A 22,983-nucleotide genomic window follows, 5' to 3' on the forward strand; every position below is an offset into this window, starting at 1 on the left:
ATGAGTCAAAATAAAAGGTACTTTGTTTTTTTGAACATTAATTTACGTAGAGCGTATTTCCATTTTATTTATATTTACAAATAAATGTCTAAATTCTAATAAAAATAATTTATGAAATTATTTCAGGATTTGCAAATGCCCTAAAAAACTGCAACATATTTGCAAACACGCTAAAATAACAGAATGTAAAGATGTAGCTGAAATCATTGAGGCCTTAACCTACCAGGCTGAAAGTAAAGTGGTTCTTTTACATTTTTATTACTTTACTAGCTGTGCCCGCGACTTCGTTCGCGTGGAATTTAACAAAAAAAGTTATTGTTCAGTTCGCAGAGCAATAAAATAAATGAATTTCGAAAATAAAAATTACTTCTTACTACATCGGCTATCTGCCAGTAAAAGTCTCGTCAAAATCGGTCGAGCCGTTTCAGAGATTAGCCGGAACAAACAGACGGATAGACAGACAGACAAAAATTGTAAAAAATGTTATTTTGATATATGTATCGTGTATGCATCCTTATGCACTTAGTAAAAAGCGGTTATTTTAATATTAGAAACAGACACTCTAATTTTACTTATTCGTATAGATTTTTAGTGTACCTCTTACTAATTTTTTAATGAGTAAGATTTCTCTCTCTAGAATGGACGTTTACTTAATACTCTATGAATTTTATTATTATATTATTTACTAGCTGCTGCCCGCGACGTCGTCTGCGTGAACGCTATACAACACCAAAAATACCTACGATTATACCTTTTAAAATAACATTCATTTACCCGTTTCTTCTTTGCATTTCATATCTACAGAAAAATCTCATAGATGGCGGTGCTTTAAGATAGTCTTTTCTACTTATATTCACTTAATTATGTTTATCGGCTTAGTTACTTATATTGAGTGATTATTATATTGTGAAGCTAGCTTATATAGCATGGTTATTAACATAATAACAACAACATTCAAATATGCGTCGTTAGATAACACGTTGTTGCAGAATGCGTTGAGGAAATAAAGGTTCACTGCTCGTTCCCGGTAGGTGATAGAATGATAATATGTAGCCTATATGTTGACCCGACTTCTTAATAATATTCGTGCCAAATTTGAAGTAAATCCATGCGGTACTTTTTGAGTTTATCTCGGACATACATACAGACAAACAGACAAAAATTCTAAAAACTATATTTTTGGCTTCGGTATCGATTGTAGATTACACCCCAAGTATTCTTTAAAAAAAATATTTAATGTACAGTTTTGAATTTCCTACCATTTTATTAGGTATATGTATAGATACTACGTTAAGCCATCGGTCCCGGTTGTTATCATGTACACCTGATAGCGATCGTTACTCATAGTAGGGAATATATCCGCCAACCCGCATTGGAGCAGCGTGGTGGATTAAGCTCTGATCCTTCTTCTATATGGGGAAAGAGGCCCAGTAGTGGGATATTACAGGCTGAAGCGTATTATTTATTGCTTGATAAGTACCTTGAAAATTGTTCAATATTTAATACCCATTAGATGTAAAAATGCGTAAATAAAAACCAAATTCAGTTGAGGCAGATCATAGCTAGGTAGCTTCTTACCGCTCTAGTGTGGCTCTATAGGTGCGTGCGTGTGCGCGGTGCCTTGGCACACTGGTGGTTGCGGTTTCGATTCCCGCTCAGGTTGGATATTTGTACATTTATGTACTAATACTTGTTTCGGATCTGGGTGTCTGAGCTCGCGGGTCTCTCCATTGTTCATTGGAGAGTTCGTTAAGCTGTTAGTCACGGTTGTTATCATAAACACATGACAACGATCGTTACTCAGAGTAGGGAAAATATCCACTAATTCGCAGTGGTAGCGTAATAGGTTAAACTTTGAACTTTCAGAAGAAAAGAGGAATTAATCAATGGTAATAATAATAATAAAAACTAGCATACGCTGACTATCGTCCTGTTTTTGGTTTTCCTTTTCAATCTAATATTCTTGAGCGTCTAATCCATAAGAAATGAAAAATTTCACTAACCAGAAATATCTTCGAGTCCTTTACTCCTCTGTCTCGTTCCGGAGATAGTACCAACGACAACTGCTTTGATCAGAACAAACGATGATATCGTTAGGAATAGTTACGTTTTTTCTATGGGTCTTATATTCTCTTTAACATTATTATAATATTTCCAAATGTTATTTATCAATTGTTTTCAATTTTGCTTATCGTGTATAATCGTGCTGGTTACGGCGGTAGTGGTGTAGCGGCGGGGGAGGGGGGGCATCATGCCCCGAGCGCTACTCACAAAGGTCCGCAGCTGGACATATTATATGGTTTATGGTTATGGGGCGCTAAAAAGGTATTGTGCCCCGTGTGCGAGTTAGGCTCGCTACGTTACCGCTTGATTTCTACAATAATTATATTAAGTTCTGTTTATTGTGATACTTATAACTTATCCCTGCTACTTACATCCAGATCCTGAGATGAGGTGAGAGACCGTCACTTTTAAATATCTTCTATACATATTTTGACACTGTATTGTATTGTTCTAATGCAGTGTCTTCGTTTTTGTTTTTAGGTTCACAGAAAGTTCATAAAATAAAAACTCCACATTTTAAGACAAAACCTTTTAAGCCACGACACTATAAGGATACGTGTGTTCCTATGGTTCCTTCTATGCATACAAGGTATCATAAGAATAAAGATATATGTATTTTTATAACAATTATTTGTTTTATTTCATCATCATCATCATCATCATCACTGCTGGACTCAGGACTCCACAAGTTTGCGCCAAAAATGGCGTGAACTCATGTGTATTGCCCATAGTCACCACGCTGGGCAGGCGGGTTGGTGACCGCAGGGCTGGCTTTGTCGCACCGAAGACGCTGCTGCCCGTCTTCGGCCTGTGTATTTCTAAACCAGCAGTTGGATGGTTATGCCACCATCAGTCGGCTTTTTAAGTTTCAAGGTGATAGTGGAACTGTGTATCGTATTATAGTCGCCTCTTACGACACCCACGGGAAGAGATGGGGTGGCTATATTCTTTACTGCCGTAGCCACACAACAGATTTATTTGTTTATTTATTTTTTTAATATTTTTTTTATGATTAAAGAAATATTATTTTTTTTCTACTTTATAATTTCAATTGTTTTCAGGTTAAGATACATTGGCCATTGCTCTTTAGAGCCACAGAAAGATATGATGTCAAGGTAAACAAAATAACTATATCCAACATCCATAAACAAAGTCAATGCAAATAAATTTTTAATATCTTATTTTAATCTAAATAAAGAGATTAGTAGGTTCTTATTAATCATAATAATTAGGTGCCTATTTTTTTAAATTACATAATATCCAAATAGGTATTTAAGTACCTTCCTTACTTTAGCTTAGTATAAAAAATAAAGGTAATGGATACTTCGTTCTTCGGTAGACAAGCATATTCTGGTTATGATTTCGAATCGTCAGAAGAAGAAGAAGGTGGTGGTATTCTAAAAAAGAGAAAGAGAAAAGAAAAATATAAAAAGAAAGTACGATATTTCGATCTTCTACCAGGGGAGGTGTTGCTTCCGCCACCCGTACCAGTGATAAAACATTCGCCGTCGGATAAGTCTATTTTCAATGTAAGTTTATCCTCAATTATTTGGTATATACTGTATAATAAGAGCGTCAGGGGCAATTCATTAATTACGTCACACGAATTGCACAATTTTTTAACAAATTTTTAGTGTGATATGGTTGCACACTTTCATCACTTCAGCCTATCGCAGTCCACTGCTGGACATAGGCTTCCCCAAGTTCGCGCCACACATCCCGGTCTTCCGCAATCCTCATCCAGCCTACACCGGCAATCTTACGTAGATCGTCGGTCCAACGGGCCGGAGGACGTCCCACACTGCGTTTGCCAAGACGCGGTCTCCACTCTAGGACCCGTCTACTCCAACGGCCATCGGTCCTGCGACACAGATGACCAGCCCACTGCCACTTCAACTTGCTAATTCTGTGGGCTATGTCGGTTACCTTCGTTCTCTCGCGGATAGTCTCATTTCTAATCCTGTCTTTGAGAGAGACCCCAAGCATAGCCCGTTCCATTGCACGTTGAGCGACTTTAAACTTGTGGACCAGTCCCTTGGTCAGTGTCCACGTCTCGGCTCCGTATGTTAACACAGGCAGGACGCATTGCTCGAAAACTTTTGTCTTCAAGCATTGCGGAATCTTCGAAGTGAAGACTCGACGGAGTCTGCCAAACGCCGCCCAGCCCAACCGAATCCTCCTATCGGCCTCCTTCTCGAAGTTGTTGCGGCCTAGTTGGATAGTATGGCCTAGGTAAATATAATCCTGAACAACTTCGAGAAGGGTACCATCGACCGATACCGGTATCGGTATGACTTGGTTGTTAAACATAACTTTTGTCTTATCCAAGTTCATACAGAGATCGACACGTCGGGAGGACTCGTTTAGGCCGGCCAGCATTTGGCCTAACTCATCCAGCGTCTCCGCAAAGATGACAATATCGTCGGCGAAACGAAGGTGAGAGATGAATTCACCGTTGACGTTGATGCCCCGTTCCCCCCAATCCAAGGTCTTAAAAACATCCTCTAGCGCAGTGGTAAACAGTTTCGGTGATATTACATCCCCCTGTCTTACCCCGCGCCGGAGGGAAATAGGTCTTGTTCTTTGGTCATTGACATGAACGGTCATCGTCGCCGCGTCGTACATAGATTTTAGTACCTCGATATATCGCCAGTCGATATGACATCTCTGCAGAGAGTCCAGGACAGCCCAGGTCTCGACGGAGTCGAAGGCTTTCTCGTAGTCCACAAATGCCATACACAGCGGTTGATTATATTCTTCCGTCTTTTGGATAATCTGCCGAACAGTATGGATGTGGTCCACGGTGCTGTAGCCATTTCGAAACCCAGCCTGCTCTGGTGGTTGGAATTCGTCGAGTCTTCTGGCGAGACGATTCGTAACAACCCTCGAAAACAGCTTATAGACGTGGCTCAGAAGTGAGATCGGTCTGTAATTCTTTAACAGAGACTTATCGCCTCTCTTAAAGAACAGCACCACCACACTCCTGGACCACGCCTCCGGCGTGGTACCTCGGTGGATGACGGCGTTAAATAGTCTTGCCAAGGCTTTCAGGACAGGTCGCCCTGCGGCTTTAAGGAGTTCAGTGGTAACTCCGTCATCCCCCGGGGCCCTCCCGTTTTTAAGCTGCCCGAGCGCTGCACCAATCTCATCCTCTTCGAAGTCCGGGATACACTCCGAATAATGGCGCAACAATGGTGCCCGTGGATCTTCGGTGTCCCAAGTCGCAGGCTTGCGTGCGCTCGACGAGTACAGCTGTCCATAAAAATTCTCAACCTCTTCTCGGACCTGAGGGCGAGAGCAGACGGTTCTGCCATCTGCTGTTTTAAGCTTCGCAAGAAGGCTTCTCCCCAATTGTCTTTGGAAAACTTTGGACCCCCTATTCTGCTCAATCAGAGTAGCAACCTCTCTCGTATTTGAGCAGCGGAGGTCTCGGCGAATAATTTTCCGTACCCTCTTGGAAAGAGCCCTCTGTTCTGGCGAAGCAGCCGGCAACTCACGCCTCTGCCGCATCAGATCCAAGGCTTCGGGAGAAAGTTTGGACTGCTTCGTTGGCTTTGTTGGTGGAAAGTGCCTGCGACCCAGTGTACACACCGTCTTCACCACGTTGTCGGTTATCTCGTCCACGTCGCTAGTAGTTTCCAGCGAATCGAATCGGTTTTGGAGTTCCAACTGAAACTGCTCGGAGCCACATAGTATTTGGGGCAGCGTAGGTCGGAGAGTAGATTTCATCAAGCGGGTCCGCTCCTTTCGGAGACATATATTCAGAGTGCCCCGTACTAGCCGGTGGTCGCTGCCGGTGTTAAACCTGTTAACCACTGAGACATCTCTGAATATATGCCTTTTATCCGCTATGATGAAATCTATCTCGTTCCTCGTCACAGTATCGGGGCTTTGCCATGTCCACCTCCTTTGGGGCTTCTTCTCAAAAAATGAGTTCATCAAGAAGAGCCCCTCCGATTCGAGGAAGTTGACAAGCGTCTGCCCCCTGTGATTCCTGTGCCCCAATCCGTGTGGTCCGATGCTCGATCCGTCGCGGCCTTGTACTCCCACTTTAGCGTTGAAGTCTCCCATAACAACGCTGTAGAAGGTCGAAGTAGTGCCATGTATGGCCCTTGTAATATCTTCATACAAGGCTTCGACTTCATCGTCAGAGTGTGCCGAGGTCGGCGCATATACCTGTATCACTTTCAGGGAGTACCTGTCGGTGAGCTTAAGTACAAGGTACGCTACCCGGGTCGACACACTACTGACTTCCACAACGTTGTTAGTGAGAGTCTTGTGAACCAGAAAACCGACGCCACCTTGGGAAAGCCCATCACCTTCACGGAAGTAGAACAAGTGCCCGGAGTCCAGGATCATCGTGTCCTCTCCCTCTCTTCGGACTTCAGACAACCCCAGTATGCTCCACTTAATGTGACTAAGTTCTACCTCAAGTTCGGTGAGGTGATTGGTCCAACCGTAGCATGCGTCCATTATACGTAGCCAGGAATATTTTTCTATGGCAGCCTCCCGTACCCCGGTGATTCTTGGCACCCTCTACCCCACCGTTACCACGGCCGTTGCCGTAGCCGGGAATAGTGGGGCTGCCGGGAACTGAGGGCCTTATTTTTAAGTTCGAACTCATGGGGGTTTTTGCCCATAGTCACCACGCTGGGCAGGCGGGTTGGTGACCGCAGGGCTGACTTTGTCGCACCGAAGACGCTGCTGCCCGTCCTCGGTCTGTGCATTTAAAAAGCCAGCAGTTGGATGGCTATCCCGCCATCGGTCGGCCTTTTAAGTTCCAAGGTGGTAGTGGAACTGTGCTATCCCTTAGTCGCCTCTTACGACACCCACGGGAAGAGATGGGGTGGCTAAATTCTTTAGTGCCGTAACCACACAGCACACTTTGCAACTTTACAAATCAGTTTTAATATATTTTTAAAGTAAAACTTCTTTACGCACGCTTAACTTGGGGAGTAAGCTGGTGAATGCGTGACGAGAGCGTTACGAAAAGTGTGATTAGGCGAAGCGAACGGAAGTTGAGAGGGAGATATAAGTTAGTGAAGATAGAAAGAGAGAGTTGCGTTTCGTAAGTTTTACTTCAGTCGTGTCGTATAAAGCACACTAGATTTTTAACCGACTGCAAAGGAAGGGTTAGGTATGTTTCTCGCGCGTATCTTATATGTATGTGTGTAATATTCTTTATTACCTCACATCTCAAGAACCGCTGAACAGATTTACATAATTGAGGCTCGCCTTAGCAGTCCAAGTGTTCCATGGTAAAAAATCAAACATGGCGGCTTTGCGAAGCCATTGTAATTAATGAAAAAAAATTTTTTTTTTCGTATACTACAATATAATTATCAAATTAAAGGGCTCGATATAAAGATTTCAAAAAGATATATCATGATTGTTATTAACGCAATTGTTCTTCTTCTTTTACTTTGGCTCCCTGAACGATTTGCCAATATCTGAGTGAAGCTTAGTTTACGTTATAAGAATTGTTAAGTTAGGACAGAAAATTTTGCTTTGTGTAAGGCTTTGTGGGAGTGCAAGTCGTAAATCAAAAATAAAGACTAAGAAATGAATCAGAAAAAACGTCGGAGTTGTTGCCAGTTTTTCACAATTTTAAGTGCCGAATTAGTATCTGAAACAGAAAACAAACAAACATGTATAAACATTGGTTAGTAGGATTAATCAAGACAAACAGTGCTACAATCTAATGTTTTTTTTAAATTAATATATGTACATAAAATATCAATAAACTGAGAGTGAACTAATGATAAAAAGGACCTCAGGTTAGTTGGGCGAGGTATCTCAGGGGGAAGAACATTATAGAGGGAAAACTGGAGTTTTGGACAGTTAAAAATATGTGTTAAGAGTGCCTTCCTCAAGACCAAATTCGCAAAGTGAAGAGTCCTTTACTCTAATTATGTGAAGGAGAACAGGGGTGCAAGAATGACCTAACCTTATACGGCAGACAGTTGAGGTTACCCACTTACTAGCCTTTCTACACTTGAAAAACCATGGTTTGACAAGAATGGATCCCTGTAGCATAGAACATTCCTTTTGTTACACTTTAATGAGACCAGAAATCTTCAGACTTTGTAGTGGCTGAGGCCACCTGATGTTGTCGCTTCTTTTGCGAAAAAATCTACTTTCTCATTCTCTATAATACCACTGTGAGCCGGAATCCAAGCCATCTCGACACGGATGTTTTGTGCCAGATACCTAAGGAGGAGATGTCTAATTTTGAGAATAAAAGGGAGCTTAAATTTAGACTTGAATGGAGTCCGATAATATAACAGAGTTGTTTAATTGGTGTGACTCGATAAACGAAAGAGCCTCCAAGATAGCCACAGCTTACCCAGTAAAAACTGAGGAGGCAGGAGGCATTTCGCAGTTCAGAACTACATTAACTCTCGGAATCCAGACAGCTGATCCTATACATCCCTGTTCAGAAAGCTTAGAAGAGTTTGTGAATAAATGATACCAATCTTTGTAATATATGTTTATGGCATAGTTAAATTGCTGATTTGCTAAATGGGATCCCTTATCTATACCGAGATTGAAAGAAATATCGGGAAGCAGAACTAAAGCATCGAATGGAACCTCGTAAATACTTAAGATTCTACACTGACGGACAGGGGAAGGAAGGCCAATAAATTTATTATAGCTTTTAATTAGACATGGGGGAGATTTGTGAGACCAGTAGGATGAAGAAAGAACTAATTGAGAGAGTAGGTGTAGTCTATAGCTGACAGAGGATGGGAAGAGAGTTGGAGGGTTTTAAAGAGAAATCGGTCTGAGAGGTATTGGCGTCGCAAGTGTCGAGGAGGTTCCACCATTCCACCTATAGAGCGTTAATAGGAGAGGACTTCATGGTATCTAATATTATGCGGAGCGCTTTTGATTGAATTTTGTCCAGTTCGCGTATAATAGTTTTATGACATGGGTCCAGGATAAAAGATCCGTAGTCGAGATGGCTACGTATCAGAGCATTATATATTAACGTAATACTAATACAAAATACAATAAGAAAGTTAAAAAAAAATTTGTAATTTGCTCTTTCCCATTCCTATGCCAAGCAAGCTTTGAGCCGCGCTTCTTCCTCGCCTCCAAGGCGACGATCAACTTCAGACTATCAAATTCGGACTACTCTGTAAAAAGTTATGCATGATCAAACAAACAATATATATATAAGTAGGTACGTGGTGACTTTAGAACCCCTCTGTTAAACTATTTTAATGAATTGAACTGATTACGTAATTTGTCTATCTAAAAAGATATAAATAAAATAATAGTTAAAAAATGAAAAAAATGAAATTGAAGGATATGTGAATTGTTGTGGTTCGACACTTTTTTATATCAAGTTATTTGACCAAACAGTCAAAATACAACATTTTAATTTTATTACAAATTATTTCATAATTATATAGATTTTTCTTTGTTTGTTTTTAATTTTAGGTACCGAGTCCTAAGACCAGTGGCGAAGTAATCCAAGCCCAAAAAGCAACTGTTGTATCAGAAGATTATAAACCACCTTTGCCACCGAAATCTGGCTATGAGTGAGTTTAGTACGCGGACCACGAATTTCTTATATTAAATTATGATTATTCTTATTGCATTGGTGTTAGGAACGAGAAAATTGTCAATGTTATTTTATTTTTTTAGGCTGTTCAAACCACATAGCGGAATAATAGTAAATAAAGAAAAGTCCTTCATCCCCGACGTAGTACATATACCGGGTCCAAGAAAAGTTAGGTAAGATAACATACTTACGTTATGATTAACACATGAGTCGGTGTAAAATATTAGGTACCTACGTACATATGTATATGAGTACACTAAAATATTTTTTTATTGTTTTTCCTGGAATAGAATATATGTTAGAGTGCGTGGGTCATACGTATTTGAATTGGATCGATTAAATTAATTTTATCTGAGATAACCAACATTTCAATACGGAATGTTAACATATTAGTAATTAAAGAGTAAACAGTGTTTTAACAACTTTTATCTGAAAGTGTAAATTAAACTGTTACTGTTAAAAGACATTTGATGAAATATTTATATTTTATTCTTACAGCGATAAAGAGAAGAAATTACCGTGTCATAAAGGCGGGTGAGTCTTAAGTTTGATTCATTCGTTCTGCTAGCGTAGGTTTTTTCTGTAGGAGAAGGGTCGATGCTCCACTGCGGGCCGGCAAATCTATTACATCTATTTCTATGAGTAACAATCGCTATTAAGTTTCGAAGGTAAAAACCGGGACCGGCAAGTTTACGTGCTTTACGAAGCTCGGTGGGGCGACCCTTAAGGACTCAGGAACAAATCGGTAGATGTACAAATACAAGTATAAGCTCACAGAGGAAATCGAACTCGCGACCGCTATAGTTTTAGGCCACTACATACACCACTAAAGTCGAGCGGATGTTTAGACTTAACCTTAAGTTTATTAATATAATATTACTTATGTGTGTCAAAATAGAGTCAGGTATTTTAAATTATAATCAATATGTTTTACAGGGTTTGCTACAGAAAAACATGCCCTAGAAAGAAATGTCGGTAAGTAGTTATACTTATAATTATTTTTTTATGTATTATATGAACTTCTTTATATTGATTACTAGCTGTGCCCGAGACTTCGTCCTTGTGGAATCTAACAAAAAAGTTATTGATCAGTTCTCAGAGTTATAAAATAAATACATTTCTAAAATAAAAGTAGCCTAAGTTACTCCTTATTACATCAACTATCTGCCAGTGAAAGTCCTGTCAAAATTAGAGATTAGCCGGAACAAACAGGCAGACAGACAGACAAAAATTGTAAAAAAATATATTTTGGTACATGTCCCGTGTATACATCCATATTCATTTAGTAAAAAGCAGTTCTTTTAATGTTACAAACAGATCGGATAATTTTTATAGTTAAAGAACTGAAAACTAGTTTATATTGTAGTATTTTTGAGAGAAACACTATAATATATGTAATGACACAACAGCGCATTAATACAGAATAATTGACATTTATTTTCTGAACTTACATTTGATGTTTTTGTATACTTATTTCCAGAAGGTACGCAGCACTTAGAAAACGTAAAACGAAAGGAAAATCTAGGTAAAGAATCACTGTTAATTTTTTTTTAATTATAAAATCACTTTGCAAAAAAAATTTAATAAATTTAAGCTTATTAGGATCATTGCAAAAAGAATGGAATTCGAAAAACATAAAATAGTTATCCTTAGAAATAATCTCGATCTTAGTATTCTAAGATTCCAGAAAAAGTCAGATTTCTAAGGTATCAATTAACTGACTATGGTATAATTTAATTTTTTCCATTAAAATATAATTTTTCACTAACCGACTTCTTAAAAAAGAGGAGTTTCTCAATTCGACTGATTTTTTTTAATGTATGTACTTCAGAACTTTTGACTGGGTGGACTGATTTCGACAATTTTTTTTTAATCGAAAGGTAGTGTGTGTCATGTGGTCCCACTTAAATTTATTTGAGATGTAACAACGTCTTTTCGGGTTATATCTAATAATGTGTTTTTACTTGACTATTTTTTCGTCGATCTACGTTGTATTATATCGCATAACTTTTTACTGGGTGTACCGATTATGATAATTTTTAATTTAATCAAAAGCTATATATAGTTTATCGGGTGCTCATATTTAAATTTCATCGAGATCATAACTTTTTGAGTAATCTTTGATAACGCGTATTTACTTCACTATATTTTCGTCTCCCTACGTTGTATTACTTGTCGATGTAATTGAAGTCGGTTTTTTTCGTTTGCGAGCAAATGCAATTATTTTGATAGATATTCCGGAGATGTCCCGTATACAACATTGGGATCTATGGGCGAAAAGTCAAGAGCTAGAGGCACTCAGAAACACTTAAAAGACGATGATTCTGTTTGCGGCCTTGATGATATACCAAGACCGGAACATGTGAGTATCTAAAAAATATGTATAAGCGTATATTAGTTGCATGATGCATACAGGATGAATACAAGTGAGAAACATTAGTTAGAGCACTTGTACTGGATACCATAATTTTGTAGACTCAAGATATTTTTAGAACTGAACATCTCTTCTATTCTCTTTCTATTTGGCTGACCTTTGTTTACAGTAGGGAAAGGTATGTAATATATTTTCATTTAATGCCTCTCCAATGAATCTACCTGTTTAATATTTTTTTGTACTGAACATGAAACGACAACACTGAAATTAATTGGTTTTTACTATTTGGTACAAAGTAAAAACCAGTAACAAGTTTATAGTGAAAAGAAACTACGCTCTACAACAGTAACATTTCCAACTGACTTATACAGATTGTTTTAAAATATTAGTAGTTAATACGAGTAGTAGGTAAGTAAGATTTAATTTATTCACTTATAGGTCCGTATACCTGTCAATCTCAAACGCGGGACTCTACAAACTCATTCTTTAACAGTGTTACCGTGTACAAAGGAACGTAAACCAGAAATTCATTATGGGATACTTACTGGATCTTTTAATATGTACGATGCAAAATTCAGTAAGTTATAATAATATTCAAACCGATTTTTTTTATTTGTCACATAAATCATTCTTATTGATTATTTATATTATCAATACATCGACTGTGTCCCATTGGACTTAGTCTATTTTTAACCATATTTAATTCAGATTTTTTGGATAGTGATAGTCGTGCAATACAAATTTAAACTCAAACAATAACAAATATATTTATATATAGCTACATCATTAGAACTGAGTGGGGCTTGAAACCACGATCGATAGTGCTGCAGATAGTGACAACTGCGGTAGCTACCTGCCACTTGGTACTTGGTTGCCGTTTATATTGACTGTTCTGCTTGTAAAAACGTAGCACAATATTTTTAGATAAAGTGAGGAAGATTCCTCAACAAACAAGTCTACAATGTATTAAGAATACTTCTGTTTCATGAAATTAATATATTTACAATATACATGTTAAAAGTTTTTTTTTGTTTATAGGTGGTAGGTCTAAAGGACGACAAGCCCTTACAATGAGTGTCATGGCATATTGCTTAGCTTTTCATTATCATCCTAAGCAATGGACGATGAAATTAGTTGATAACTTGATAGACGCTGGTGACCAATGGTATATTGTCGTATATTAAATCCAAATATGAACTTACTATACAAACAATGTACTATTTATATTTCATATCTGACCTTAGGTATATACAATGCTTAGAAAAAGTCCATGACCATTCGGCGGTTCAAGGAATGTGTGAAGTTTTACCGTTTGGCAAGAAACAAACTTTGGTGTTAAACGGTAAACGAATGCAAGTTCTTCTCGGCGAGCCTGATATTGTAGGGTATACGATGTCTTTAGATCCCACAGTTTATAACCTTTGTAGAGGTCTCAAAGCTTTCTTTAAAGATAACCGTGCTGGAATTTTACTAACGAGGTGCTTAAAATTACAAAATTACTCAGGTATAATTTACTTGTAAATTTTAAAAAAATTACTAATTCAAAGTTATTTTAAGGGTGCTAAAAGTCGTAATATGGAAGGATAGAATATGCTACTATATATTTGATCCAGCTGGTAGAGATTCTAGAGCATATTCCAATTTTACTAACGGTTGCGCAGCTCTTATTAATGTTAAGGACTTGGACGCAGTGGCAGAAGTTCTATTAGCAAGAAGCGTAGTAGAAGATCAAAAATTTCTTTTGGCTTCAGTTAAAGTATTAAAAATGGTTGACGAAAAGTGTGATGAAGATTTTGAATCAGATAAAGAACTTACACAAACGGAAAAAGCTATGATGGGTTATAGAATTCTAAATGAAAATTGTGCCATAGTAAATGCTAACATGCATTTGGGCGATAAATGTTTCGAAGATGCTAAATACCGTCAAGCATTGACAATTGCTGTAGTAGCAATGACTTATGCGAAAATTTCTCCTCCCAATACATGGTTTTCTAAAACATTAGATAAAATCTTACGATTAGGCAATAAATTGTATGTCGATTGTGTTTATCCAAAAGTAATGATTGATATAACTATTGATAATATACCGAATGAAATCACTGTTGGTCCATATGCATGTGAAATAATCATATATCGAGAACGGGTTAAAGGACAATTGTTTACTACAAAAGAATGCCTACTCAATATACGGACAGGCTTAGAAGAAATCTTTAATCACGAGTATAACAGTGGTATTTTAGAGTTCAATAATTATGTTCTAGCAGTTTGGAGACAAAAAGATATGTACTATTTGTTTGACCCATATCCGAGAACAAATGATGGACTTAGATCATTCAAAGGTGGAAAAGCTTGTTGTTTTATGCTTTTAAACCCAGAAACAGTGGCAGATGTTTTCACAACGAATTGGGATTATTTACCAGCGACGACACAGTTTTGTATTCATGCATTTAAAGTTTTAAAACTGAAGAAAAAGGAACACAAAGTAATTAAAATATACCATTATACGACTATTTGATTACGTAAACACAGGTCACAAGTACTTTTAAGATCTAAAACGTTTAAAAAAATTTTTTCATATAATTTGCGTGTTGCAACTATGTTACTCTACAGACTTATAGCATTAGTAGTGCTGCTCAAAAAATTAGACCACAGACACAGTTACTTATTTTAACGCAAACTAATAATTCCAGGCTCAAATAATGTGTACATTGAGTGACGAACAGTTACCCGGTGTTAAGAAAGTGAAGCGAAAAGTCTTGCCAATGAGTCAATCTCGTGGTGATGGTAAAGAGCTATTCCATGACGTCTTCCCCGTTGAAGATTTTAAACAAATTTCAGTTAGGGTGTGTATTTTTTATCGAGGAGTTCATCAATTTTCATTAAACAAAACTACGTAATTGATTCTATTTTTGTACAATCAAGCCAAATTATTAAAACAGCAAAGAGCCCAAGCCTGAAGAGTGTTCTGCAATAATTAATAATATTTTATTAAATTATTTAAAAAACATTTAATTATTGTGAATTATTCATGATGACGGGTGAAATAAAATAAAGCAAAAAACTTAATGCATTTTTGACATTAGGTACTTTGAAGGATAAAATTGCTTTGGTATGATTAAGAATTAGATTAGCGGACTCCTTTCCTTTCCTTAATAAATGCTTAACGAAATTAGGGAGGTTTCGATGTCAACGGCCGTAGACTGTATAATTAATTTAAATAATCCTTCCTATACTTAATAATTTTTAAATTTAATAATGATGAAAGTGATCAAAAGTCATTATTTCTTTAACGAAGTAAGTACAGGTTCTCCTAATTTATTTATCAGTTTTTATAAATTCAAATTTTTTGCTTCAGCCGCAAGTTGATGAAGAGCAAATGGGAGAAATAATTTCTTTGGTTGATAGCATTCAAGAAGATTATCTACCACCAATACCCTTAAGATATAAAAATTTGCCTCCAGAGCCGATAGCGGAAAAAATAGGTAGGTATTTACTTTCTTTATGATAATTCTTTATTCAATTTTTGCGCAATTAGAAACAAAATAATTAACAATGTTGTGATCAGTAACTACATTAAGAGCCATTTCACAAAAATCGGTAACAATCCGCGAAATTGTAATATTTTGACGTCGTTAATCTCAGTGTTGGATGCAATAATGTAATTTATATTCTTGAAATATAATAGAGCAACCTTTGTTGTAGTCCATAGTCAGATCAGAATTTTGATTTATATTATGTGTATAAAATTATTAACCTTTTCATCAGCCTCCTCCCTGGATAAACGGTCGCAATGTATACTTTGAAGTCCTACTTTTCAATAACCTCTACGTTGAAACCATTTTAAAAAAATATCATAATATGTGGAATATAATTTTGTTGTCCACTATCATAGATTTTTATTCCATTTGTATCTCTATTAAACGATAAAAAAAATTTAAAGTTACGAATATTTTCCAAAGAAGTACAATTTTAAAAGCGATATTTCTCTTAGAAAACTAAGAAATTTTAACGAACTATCTTCATCAAAGTAAACTTACATCATTAAGGAATACAAAAAAAAAAAAAATAATTAAAAGATGTAATTATTTTTAATACATTTTATATTAAATAATAAAAAGATAGTATATATTGCCACGCATCAAGCCCGGTAAATCAGTCGAGCGCTAGCGCTCTTAGAGGTAAGGTCCACGCCAAATTCTGCGCAGCCGTCTCTTTCGCTCACACGCGCCAAGCGCCTGTTGTTATAGCGGATAAAACGCATTTGATACTTTCATAATAAAATATAAATAAAATAAACATATTACGAAAATGACTGTAAAATAATATAATGATAATTTCTGTAAACAAATGTATAATTTAATTTTCTTTTCTCACACTATCAATACAAATAGGCATTTCAATCTGTCTTGTTATTTGTTAATTAATATGTTTGTCGGTGTCGATGTCATAAAATACTATTTTATTCATATCGTAAATATTAGATTCATTCGTAAACTGAAAAAACTAAATCAATTTAAAAAAATTGTTTCATAAAATCTATTTTTTAAATTTTATTTTAAATTTATTGACTGTTGTTATATAACATACTTGAAATTTTTAACAAATTAATTATGTAAAAAACATTTTATACCATAGTTATAATTTTTATTATACATCAGAAAATGATCACGATGGTCTTTTGGTTGTCACACTATACGTACTAGCACAAAGATCGCGCGGCTCGTACGACTCGCGCGATGCGACCGAATTTACCTAAACTTGCAGAGCGTAAAATTGTGAAATGGCTCTTAATATTAATATTTAACGTGTGTCTGCAAATTAACCTTCGAAATACATAAATATTGTACGGGTACGTGCTATTCGATACATTTAACTGCTACGCCGACGATTCAGCCTGTAAAACTGCTGGGCATAGGCCATAAGGACAGGCATCCAAACAGGAAACAAATATTTGTAAAAATACAACTATCCATCCCGAGCGGAGATCAAACCCAGTGAACCGGTGTTTTATTGCCTATACGGCACACGCGCCACTACACCAGAGCAGTTGTACTACGCCGTTACATAAATATTGAACGTGTCTCCAAGTGAACCTAGACTCGCCGACGGTGTCGGTGACGCAGGTAGTCCCGCCGTGGCCGCGGCCGCGAGACAAGACTAACGAGCCGCCCGAGCCCGACCCGGAGCCCGAGCCCACCCCTCCACCCACTCCACCCCCAGCTCTGGTACGATCTTTATTGTAACAGTAGTTAGTAATAATAATAATAATAATATAAGCCTTTATTCAGACGTATACAGTTTCCAATAAAGTTTAACTTAATTTGACGACTGCTGAGTCGTCGACATCGACAGTACGGTCTGTCTGCCTTTTGGCAAAGGCCTCCTCCATTTCCTTCCACTCTGTTCTATTAAGTGCTCTTCTAGTCCATGTTTTTCCTGCCATATTTTTTATCTCATCTTCCCACCTCCTAAACTGTCTACCTCGATTTCTTTTCCCATTCCTCGGATACCAAAATATTGTGCTCTTATTCCATTTTTCGATCCCTCTTATTAGGTGACCAGTCCACCTCCACTTTAGCGATCTCACTTGTGTGGTTACACTCTTAATTTTTGTGCGTCTTCTGATATTTTTGTTTTGTGTTCTTTCAGACTTTCTTATACTTAGCATACTTCTTTCCATAGCAACTTGACACGTTTCTAGCCTTTTGTATTGCGCTTTAGTTAGGGCCCAAGTCTGACAGCCATACGTTAAGACGGGGAGTATACATGTATTATATAATTTTGTTTTGATGATGGTCTTAGTTTCTGTGTTCTTCATTATTTCTTTAAGCCCCCAGTAACGTTTCCATGCATTTCCGATTCTTGTGTCTATTTCCTTTGACATTATATCTGTGACTGAGATTTGTTGTCCTAGGTAAGTGTACTCTTTTACATACTCGACTGGCACGCCATATAAACAGTAGTTAGTAACAGTTTGTTAATAGCGGAAATTTTACTGATTTCAATTAATAGTATGATGTTTGCGACGTACTCGGAGTAAAAATCCTTATCATTATCATTACAGCCTATACAGTCCACTGCTGGACATAGGCCTCCACAAGTTTACGCCAAAAATAACGTGAACTCATGTGTTCAAAAATCCTTAATATTTTTATTTTCCTTAACTTTTTATTCCACTGTTGGACAAAGGTACATTTCTTAATATATAAGAAAGTTAGCTTATGTTAGCACTAAATACTCAAAATGTAGGAATGTTGTTATAAATTCCAAAAACTAACTAAATATAATAAAACAATATTTCTATTTTTTCAGCCTCCAGAGGGTGCTGAAGAAGAGGTGAGCTTAAAGATAAATTCGTCAACATTCAAGTTTTATATGTCATAGTACTCATAGTAACTATAAAGTACCGTCAGAATGCAGAAAGTTATCAAATACTATTATATATCATAACATTTTTTTTCTTTTTTCTTTTTACATTTTCGTAATAGGTATTGCTATGTTAATATTTCAAAGTTGAGAAGTTTGTGTGTTGTCTTAAAGCGTTTAACTGAGGATCTACCAACAAGAGTACCATTTTGAATTGTTCTAAATTATTTTCGATTTGGAAAGGCTGTTAAAAATTAAATCACGGGTCTTAAGAGCGAAGCAGTAACTGAATTTAACAGAAACAGCCTGTAAATATTCTAAAGCTGGACGAAGGTCACTTTTTAATGTCACTTTGCGGTTTGACGATATAATTTTGGTACCGTGACTAACAATCACTGTTAGCTGTCTATGATAACAACCAGGACCAACGGCTTTCCGAAGGGCAGAGTAAAACCGACAAAGACATTATATATTCTAGTTAATACTAAAATATTAATATAAAATTCATATGCTTTTTACCTGTAAACGACCTAGGAGGAGGAAGAAGGTGACGAAGACGATGAAGAAGCAATTTCTAAGAAAAAGAAAGAAGAGGAAGAAAGAAAGAGAGCTGAAGAAGAAGCTCGGAGGAAGGCCGAAGAACTTCCACCTCCTCTACCACCGCCACCGCCGTCGCCACAACCAGAACCAGAACTACCGGTTACTGTCACTTTTGTATACTTTTTAGGGAGTATTATCTAAAGGGTAATAACGATACTATTACTACGATTCAGCTGTCATGCTATCTATTTCTTACGTAGATCTACTCTTTACTGTATTAGTTTTTAAGCTTCCGCAGTCACTAGCCATATTAACGTACTTTATTTTGCAATTTTAGTTAGCGCAACCAATACAAATTGTTGAAGATGAAGTCCAAACCATGCCACCTGTGAAGGTAGACCGTGAAGTTCTACTCACGGAAGACGCCCAATATCGATTTAAATTGAGACAAATCCGGAAGAAAATGACTCCACCTTTAGTAGAGACGGAATTGGAAGTAACAGCCGAGGACGAACTTTCGAAACCGAGTAACTTTAAAAGTTTACCAGATAACACGCAAATAATAAGAGGAACGTCTGCAATAGCTGATGGAAAGACTATAGATATTTTACCTTTTGCTGCTATCATGGCAGTTGTTACATCCTATAAGTATTCAGTGAATACGTGGACGGTAGGCTTAGTAAATTTCGTGGTGGAAACGGCAAATAAATTATATCAAAACAAAAAAGAAAAGTTTCAACTCGCCCCTCTTCATATTATACCGAAGATAGCCATTGGGCATCAAGTGAGTTTTGGTCAAATTTATGTATTTCAACTTATTATAACAGTAAGTAGGTAAGGTGGATAGCAAAAGTTTTTTTTTTCAAACATTGTGCCACAAAATCTTTTAATTTAAGCTGCTGCTACTATTATTGTACGTAAAATATAATTGTCTTTGCTTGCAAATGAAAAAAAAATCCCGATTTTAATTACATGGACCAGTATACAACGTAGATCGACGACAAAAGAGTCAAGTAAATTCGCATTAGTAGCGTTAACTCAAAAAGTACTTGTCAAATCTGAATGAAATATAAATGAGACACGTACCACCTTTCTATTAAAAAAATCATCGAAATCGGTCAACCCAGTCATAAGTTTTGGTCACATAGGTACATTATAAATAAATAAATACAGTTGAATTGAAAACCTCCTTTTTTGGTAGTCGGTTAATATGATACTTTTTTAAAATATATAAAAAAAAACTGCAATAAAATTTTGATATTTGAAGTGTGTGTATTAAAAAAAATTGTATGTGAAATTATTTTTTGCTTAAATTTTTTTAGGCATATCATGCTACTATAGACGTGGTTGGAGAAGGCGCGACGTGGCAACTAGAAGATGTTTTAACTCGAAAATATTTACCCAAATATGACAGAGGAATGATAACCACAGTGGCTTATAGCTGCGCATTTTTTAAAAGAAATAACCTGTATTACTTATATGATGCCAGTTCTTGTAATGCTATGGGCTTAAGAGAAAACAACAATAAAGGAAAGGCGTGTTTTCTTCGATTCCAATCATTACATGATTTAGTAGTTAGGTAAGATTGACTATAAATAGTAATTGTTCTGTTAACGCAGTTAACAGTGTCTGTTTTCCGCTCAGAGTTGCGGCTTTAATTCCCGTCCTGTCCGTGAAGTCTGACGGTATTATTTATATACATATTTAGGTATAAACCATAGGGTTTATTTTACCTAGATTTTACCTAAAGCAAATAACAATACTACAATAAAAATAATTTGAATGTTCATTTTGGAATTTCAGAGATCTGATTCTGATGAGCTCTTCAAACTGCTAGATCGATTTTCACTAAACATACTTATTTAAGAACTAACGCTAGGAATCTCGCTTTCGCGAAAAAAATAATGTACAGACACACATGACAGTCAGACATTGCTGTTAAGCTTTATAGCTTCATATAAGTATAACTTCTATATTTTTGTTCTATGTTAGTTGTCAGTGTGTGTATTAAAGTTAATAGAGGAGGTTGAGGTAATCACCTAGTAGATAGTAGAGACTTTTAGACATTTTCATGAATCGTCATTTTATTTATAAAACCAAGAAGGTAATTTAAAACCTAATATTTTCTTTGTTTACACTGTATAATTCTGGTATCTTGTTTTTAGAGTGTTATACAACAAAGATGGGAAAACTGAAGATCAACAGTTTATACTAAGTAGAATAATAGTTAGAAGACTCTTAACTGAGCCAAGATTAAAATTACCTGAAGATTATGATTTCGCCACTGGTACACCGAAGTCTAAAAAGTCCAGATATTCACTTGTAGAATCTCCTAAAGTGTCGGATAAGAAAAAGTCATCCACCGTGACGACGACCGAGGCGAAGAGTGGAACATTAGTGGGATATCAACAAATTAATGGAATTTATAGAATTGAAGGTACAACAGCCTTGAGCGACAGAAAAGCTAGTTCTGACGTAAAATCATGTCATTTTGTATGCTTAATCGCTATGTTAATGGCAACAATGCACCCTATCCGGACGTGGGACCAGGTAATGGTAGACACTTGCGTAGAAAAAGGTTTAGAAATTAACGAAAAGGCTACAAATTTGAGTATTTGTGAGAAAAGAGTAATAAAAAATTTGATATTAGACGGTAAATTCGTTAATGTTAATATTAAAAAGATAATTGTTGTTAATGAAAACCCGGAAAAACGATTAGAACAATATTTGAAAGCGGTGCTCAATAGGCTCAGATATGTCATAATAAGATTTCCTACTTGTAGTATGGTAATTTGTCAGACCGAGGGATATTACCACTTGTTTGATCCATACCCGCCACCCGTTGAAAAAGCAGAACCAGGATTGATGAAAGAGGATAAAAAGAAAAGTGAAGGTATCGTGTCATCTGCCACCCCTCAAAAATTAAATGCAGTCGCTGGCTGGACACTATACGGCTCCATTGATTCACTAATACACAGAATAAACAAAGTAGTTGCAGTTACGAACTCTCCAGAATTTTATACATTTGAGTTAACTTCTATTAAAAATGCTCCACGCCGTTCGGCGCTCAACTACAGGCTTAGTCCTCTTTTCAAGCCGGACGTCAATCCGAACTTGCAATACTTAAAACGAAGAAGGATTCGTCCGATTGTGGACGAAAAGATTTACTGGCTAAATATTGAGTCTGTACCTTGGTCTCGTATGAATACAGTAAACGATCTAGGTTTGGAAAGAAAAACTCCTAAAACTATGTGGAAGGATTGGGATATTGAATTTCCCGGAGATCTTTATTCCCTTTGGGGAACTATACATCCTCTGGATGCGAAATTTGAAGAGGCTCATCGTGGGAAACAATATTTAGCTACATGTGTTATCGCCCTTGTAATGACAAAGGCGTGTAACTTGAGTGCCTGGACTAGTAGTCTCTTAGATGGTATAGTTGAATCAGGCAATAATTATCACAAAAAATGTCATGATAAAATTGCTGGCAATAAAAACCACGAAATCAGTCTTGATGACTTAGAGACAAAATATGATGAAATGTATCCTTATTCGTTCACAGTAAATTTCGATAAGGTTATATTCGGATTCTTATATAATATTTACCCTGACAGATTTAATCTTAGCAAGGCTTTAGTTTACTTTTTCGAAAATAATTCTTTAGGAATATTAATGAGTCCCGCAAAAAATTTAGCATTTGGTAAATTGGATAATTCGTATTTTATGTTTGATTGTCAGACTTATGGATTACCAATATTTAGCCCTGGTCAAGGTGCCTCTTACATATTAAAATGCGAAAGTCTCAATAGATTAATATACTGCATAACAGTAACATTGAATATTAGGCGACATGGACAACAATTTCATTTGTCTAGTGTAAATGTGAACCTGTCTGAAAAAAGTAAATAAAATTATTAAAACAATCGTATTTATTTACTTCTAAATATTAAAAGACAATGAAATGTATATTCTTAAATAGTTATAAAAAATCAATACAACAATTTTTTTATTTACTCCTTGTTTTTTTTTTTTGTTATTTAGTTTAAATTAGTTATAGCGTTAAGTAGTA

The 22,983-nt window shown here is 36.4% G+C and overlaps 1 protein-coding gene across 1 annotated transcript; it reads left to right on the forward strand.

Moving 5' to 3' along the window:
• LOC123658038 lies at positions 1 to 22,837 on the forward strand. The gene is made up of 23 exons (XM_045593519.1): positions 1 to 17; positions 127 to 238; positions 2,553 to 2,653; positions 3,126 to 3,179; positions 3,404 to 3,593; positions 9,511 to 9,611; positions 9,718 to 9,807; positions 10,133 to 10,168; positions 10,571 to 10,609; positions 11,115 to 11,159; positions 11,867 to 11,996; positions 12,447 to 12,585; positions 13,047 to 13,173; positions 13,253 to 13,486; positions 13,566 to 14,490; positions 14,699 to 14,851; positions 15,364 to 15,490; positions 17,097 to 17,233; positions 18,321 to 18,344; positions 18,912 to 19,073; positions 19,252 to 19,698; positions 20,237 to 20,493; positions 21,080 to 22,837. The coding sequence occupies exons 1-23, from the start codon at positions 1 to 3 to the stop codon at positions 22,821 to 22,823; spliced, it is 5,391 nt and encodes a 1,796-aa protein (XP_045449475.1). The 3' UTR covers positions 22,824 to 22,837.
• The last annotated feature ends 146 nt before the right edge of the window (positions 22,838 to 22,983 follow it).

The sequence above is a fragment of the Melitaea cinxia genome, chromosome 11 (genome assembly GCF_905220565.1).
Source record: "Melitaea cinxia chromosome 11, ilMelCinx1.1, whole genome shotgun sequence".
Taxonomy (NCBI): domain Eukaryota; kingdom Metazoa; phylum Arthropoda; class Insecta; order Lepidoptera; family Nymphalidae; genus Melitaea; species Melitaea cinxia.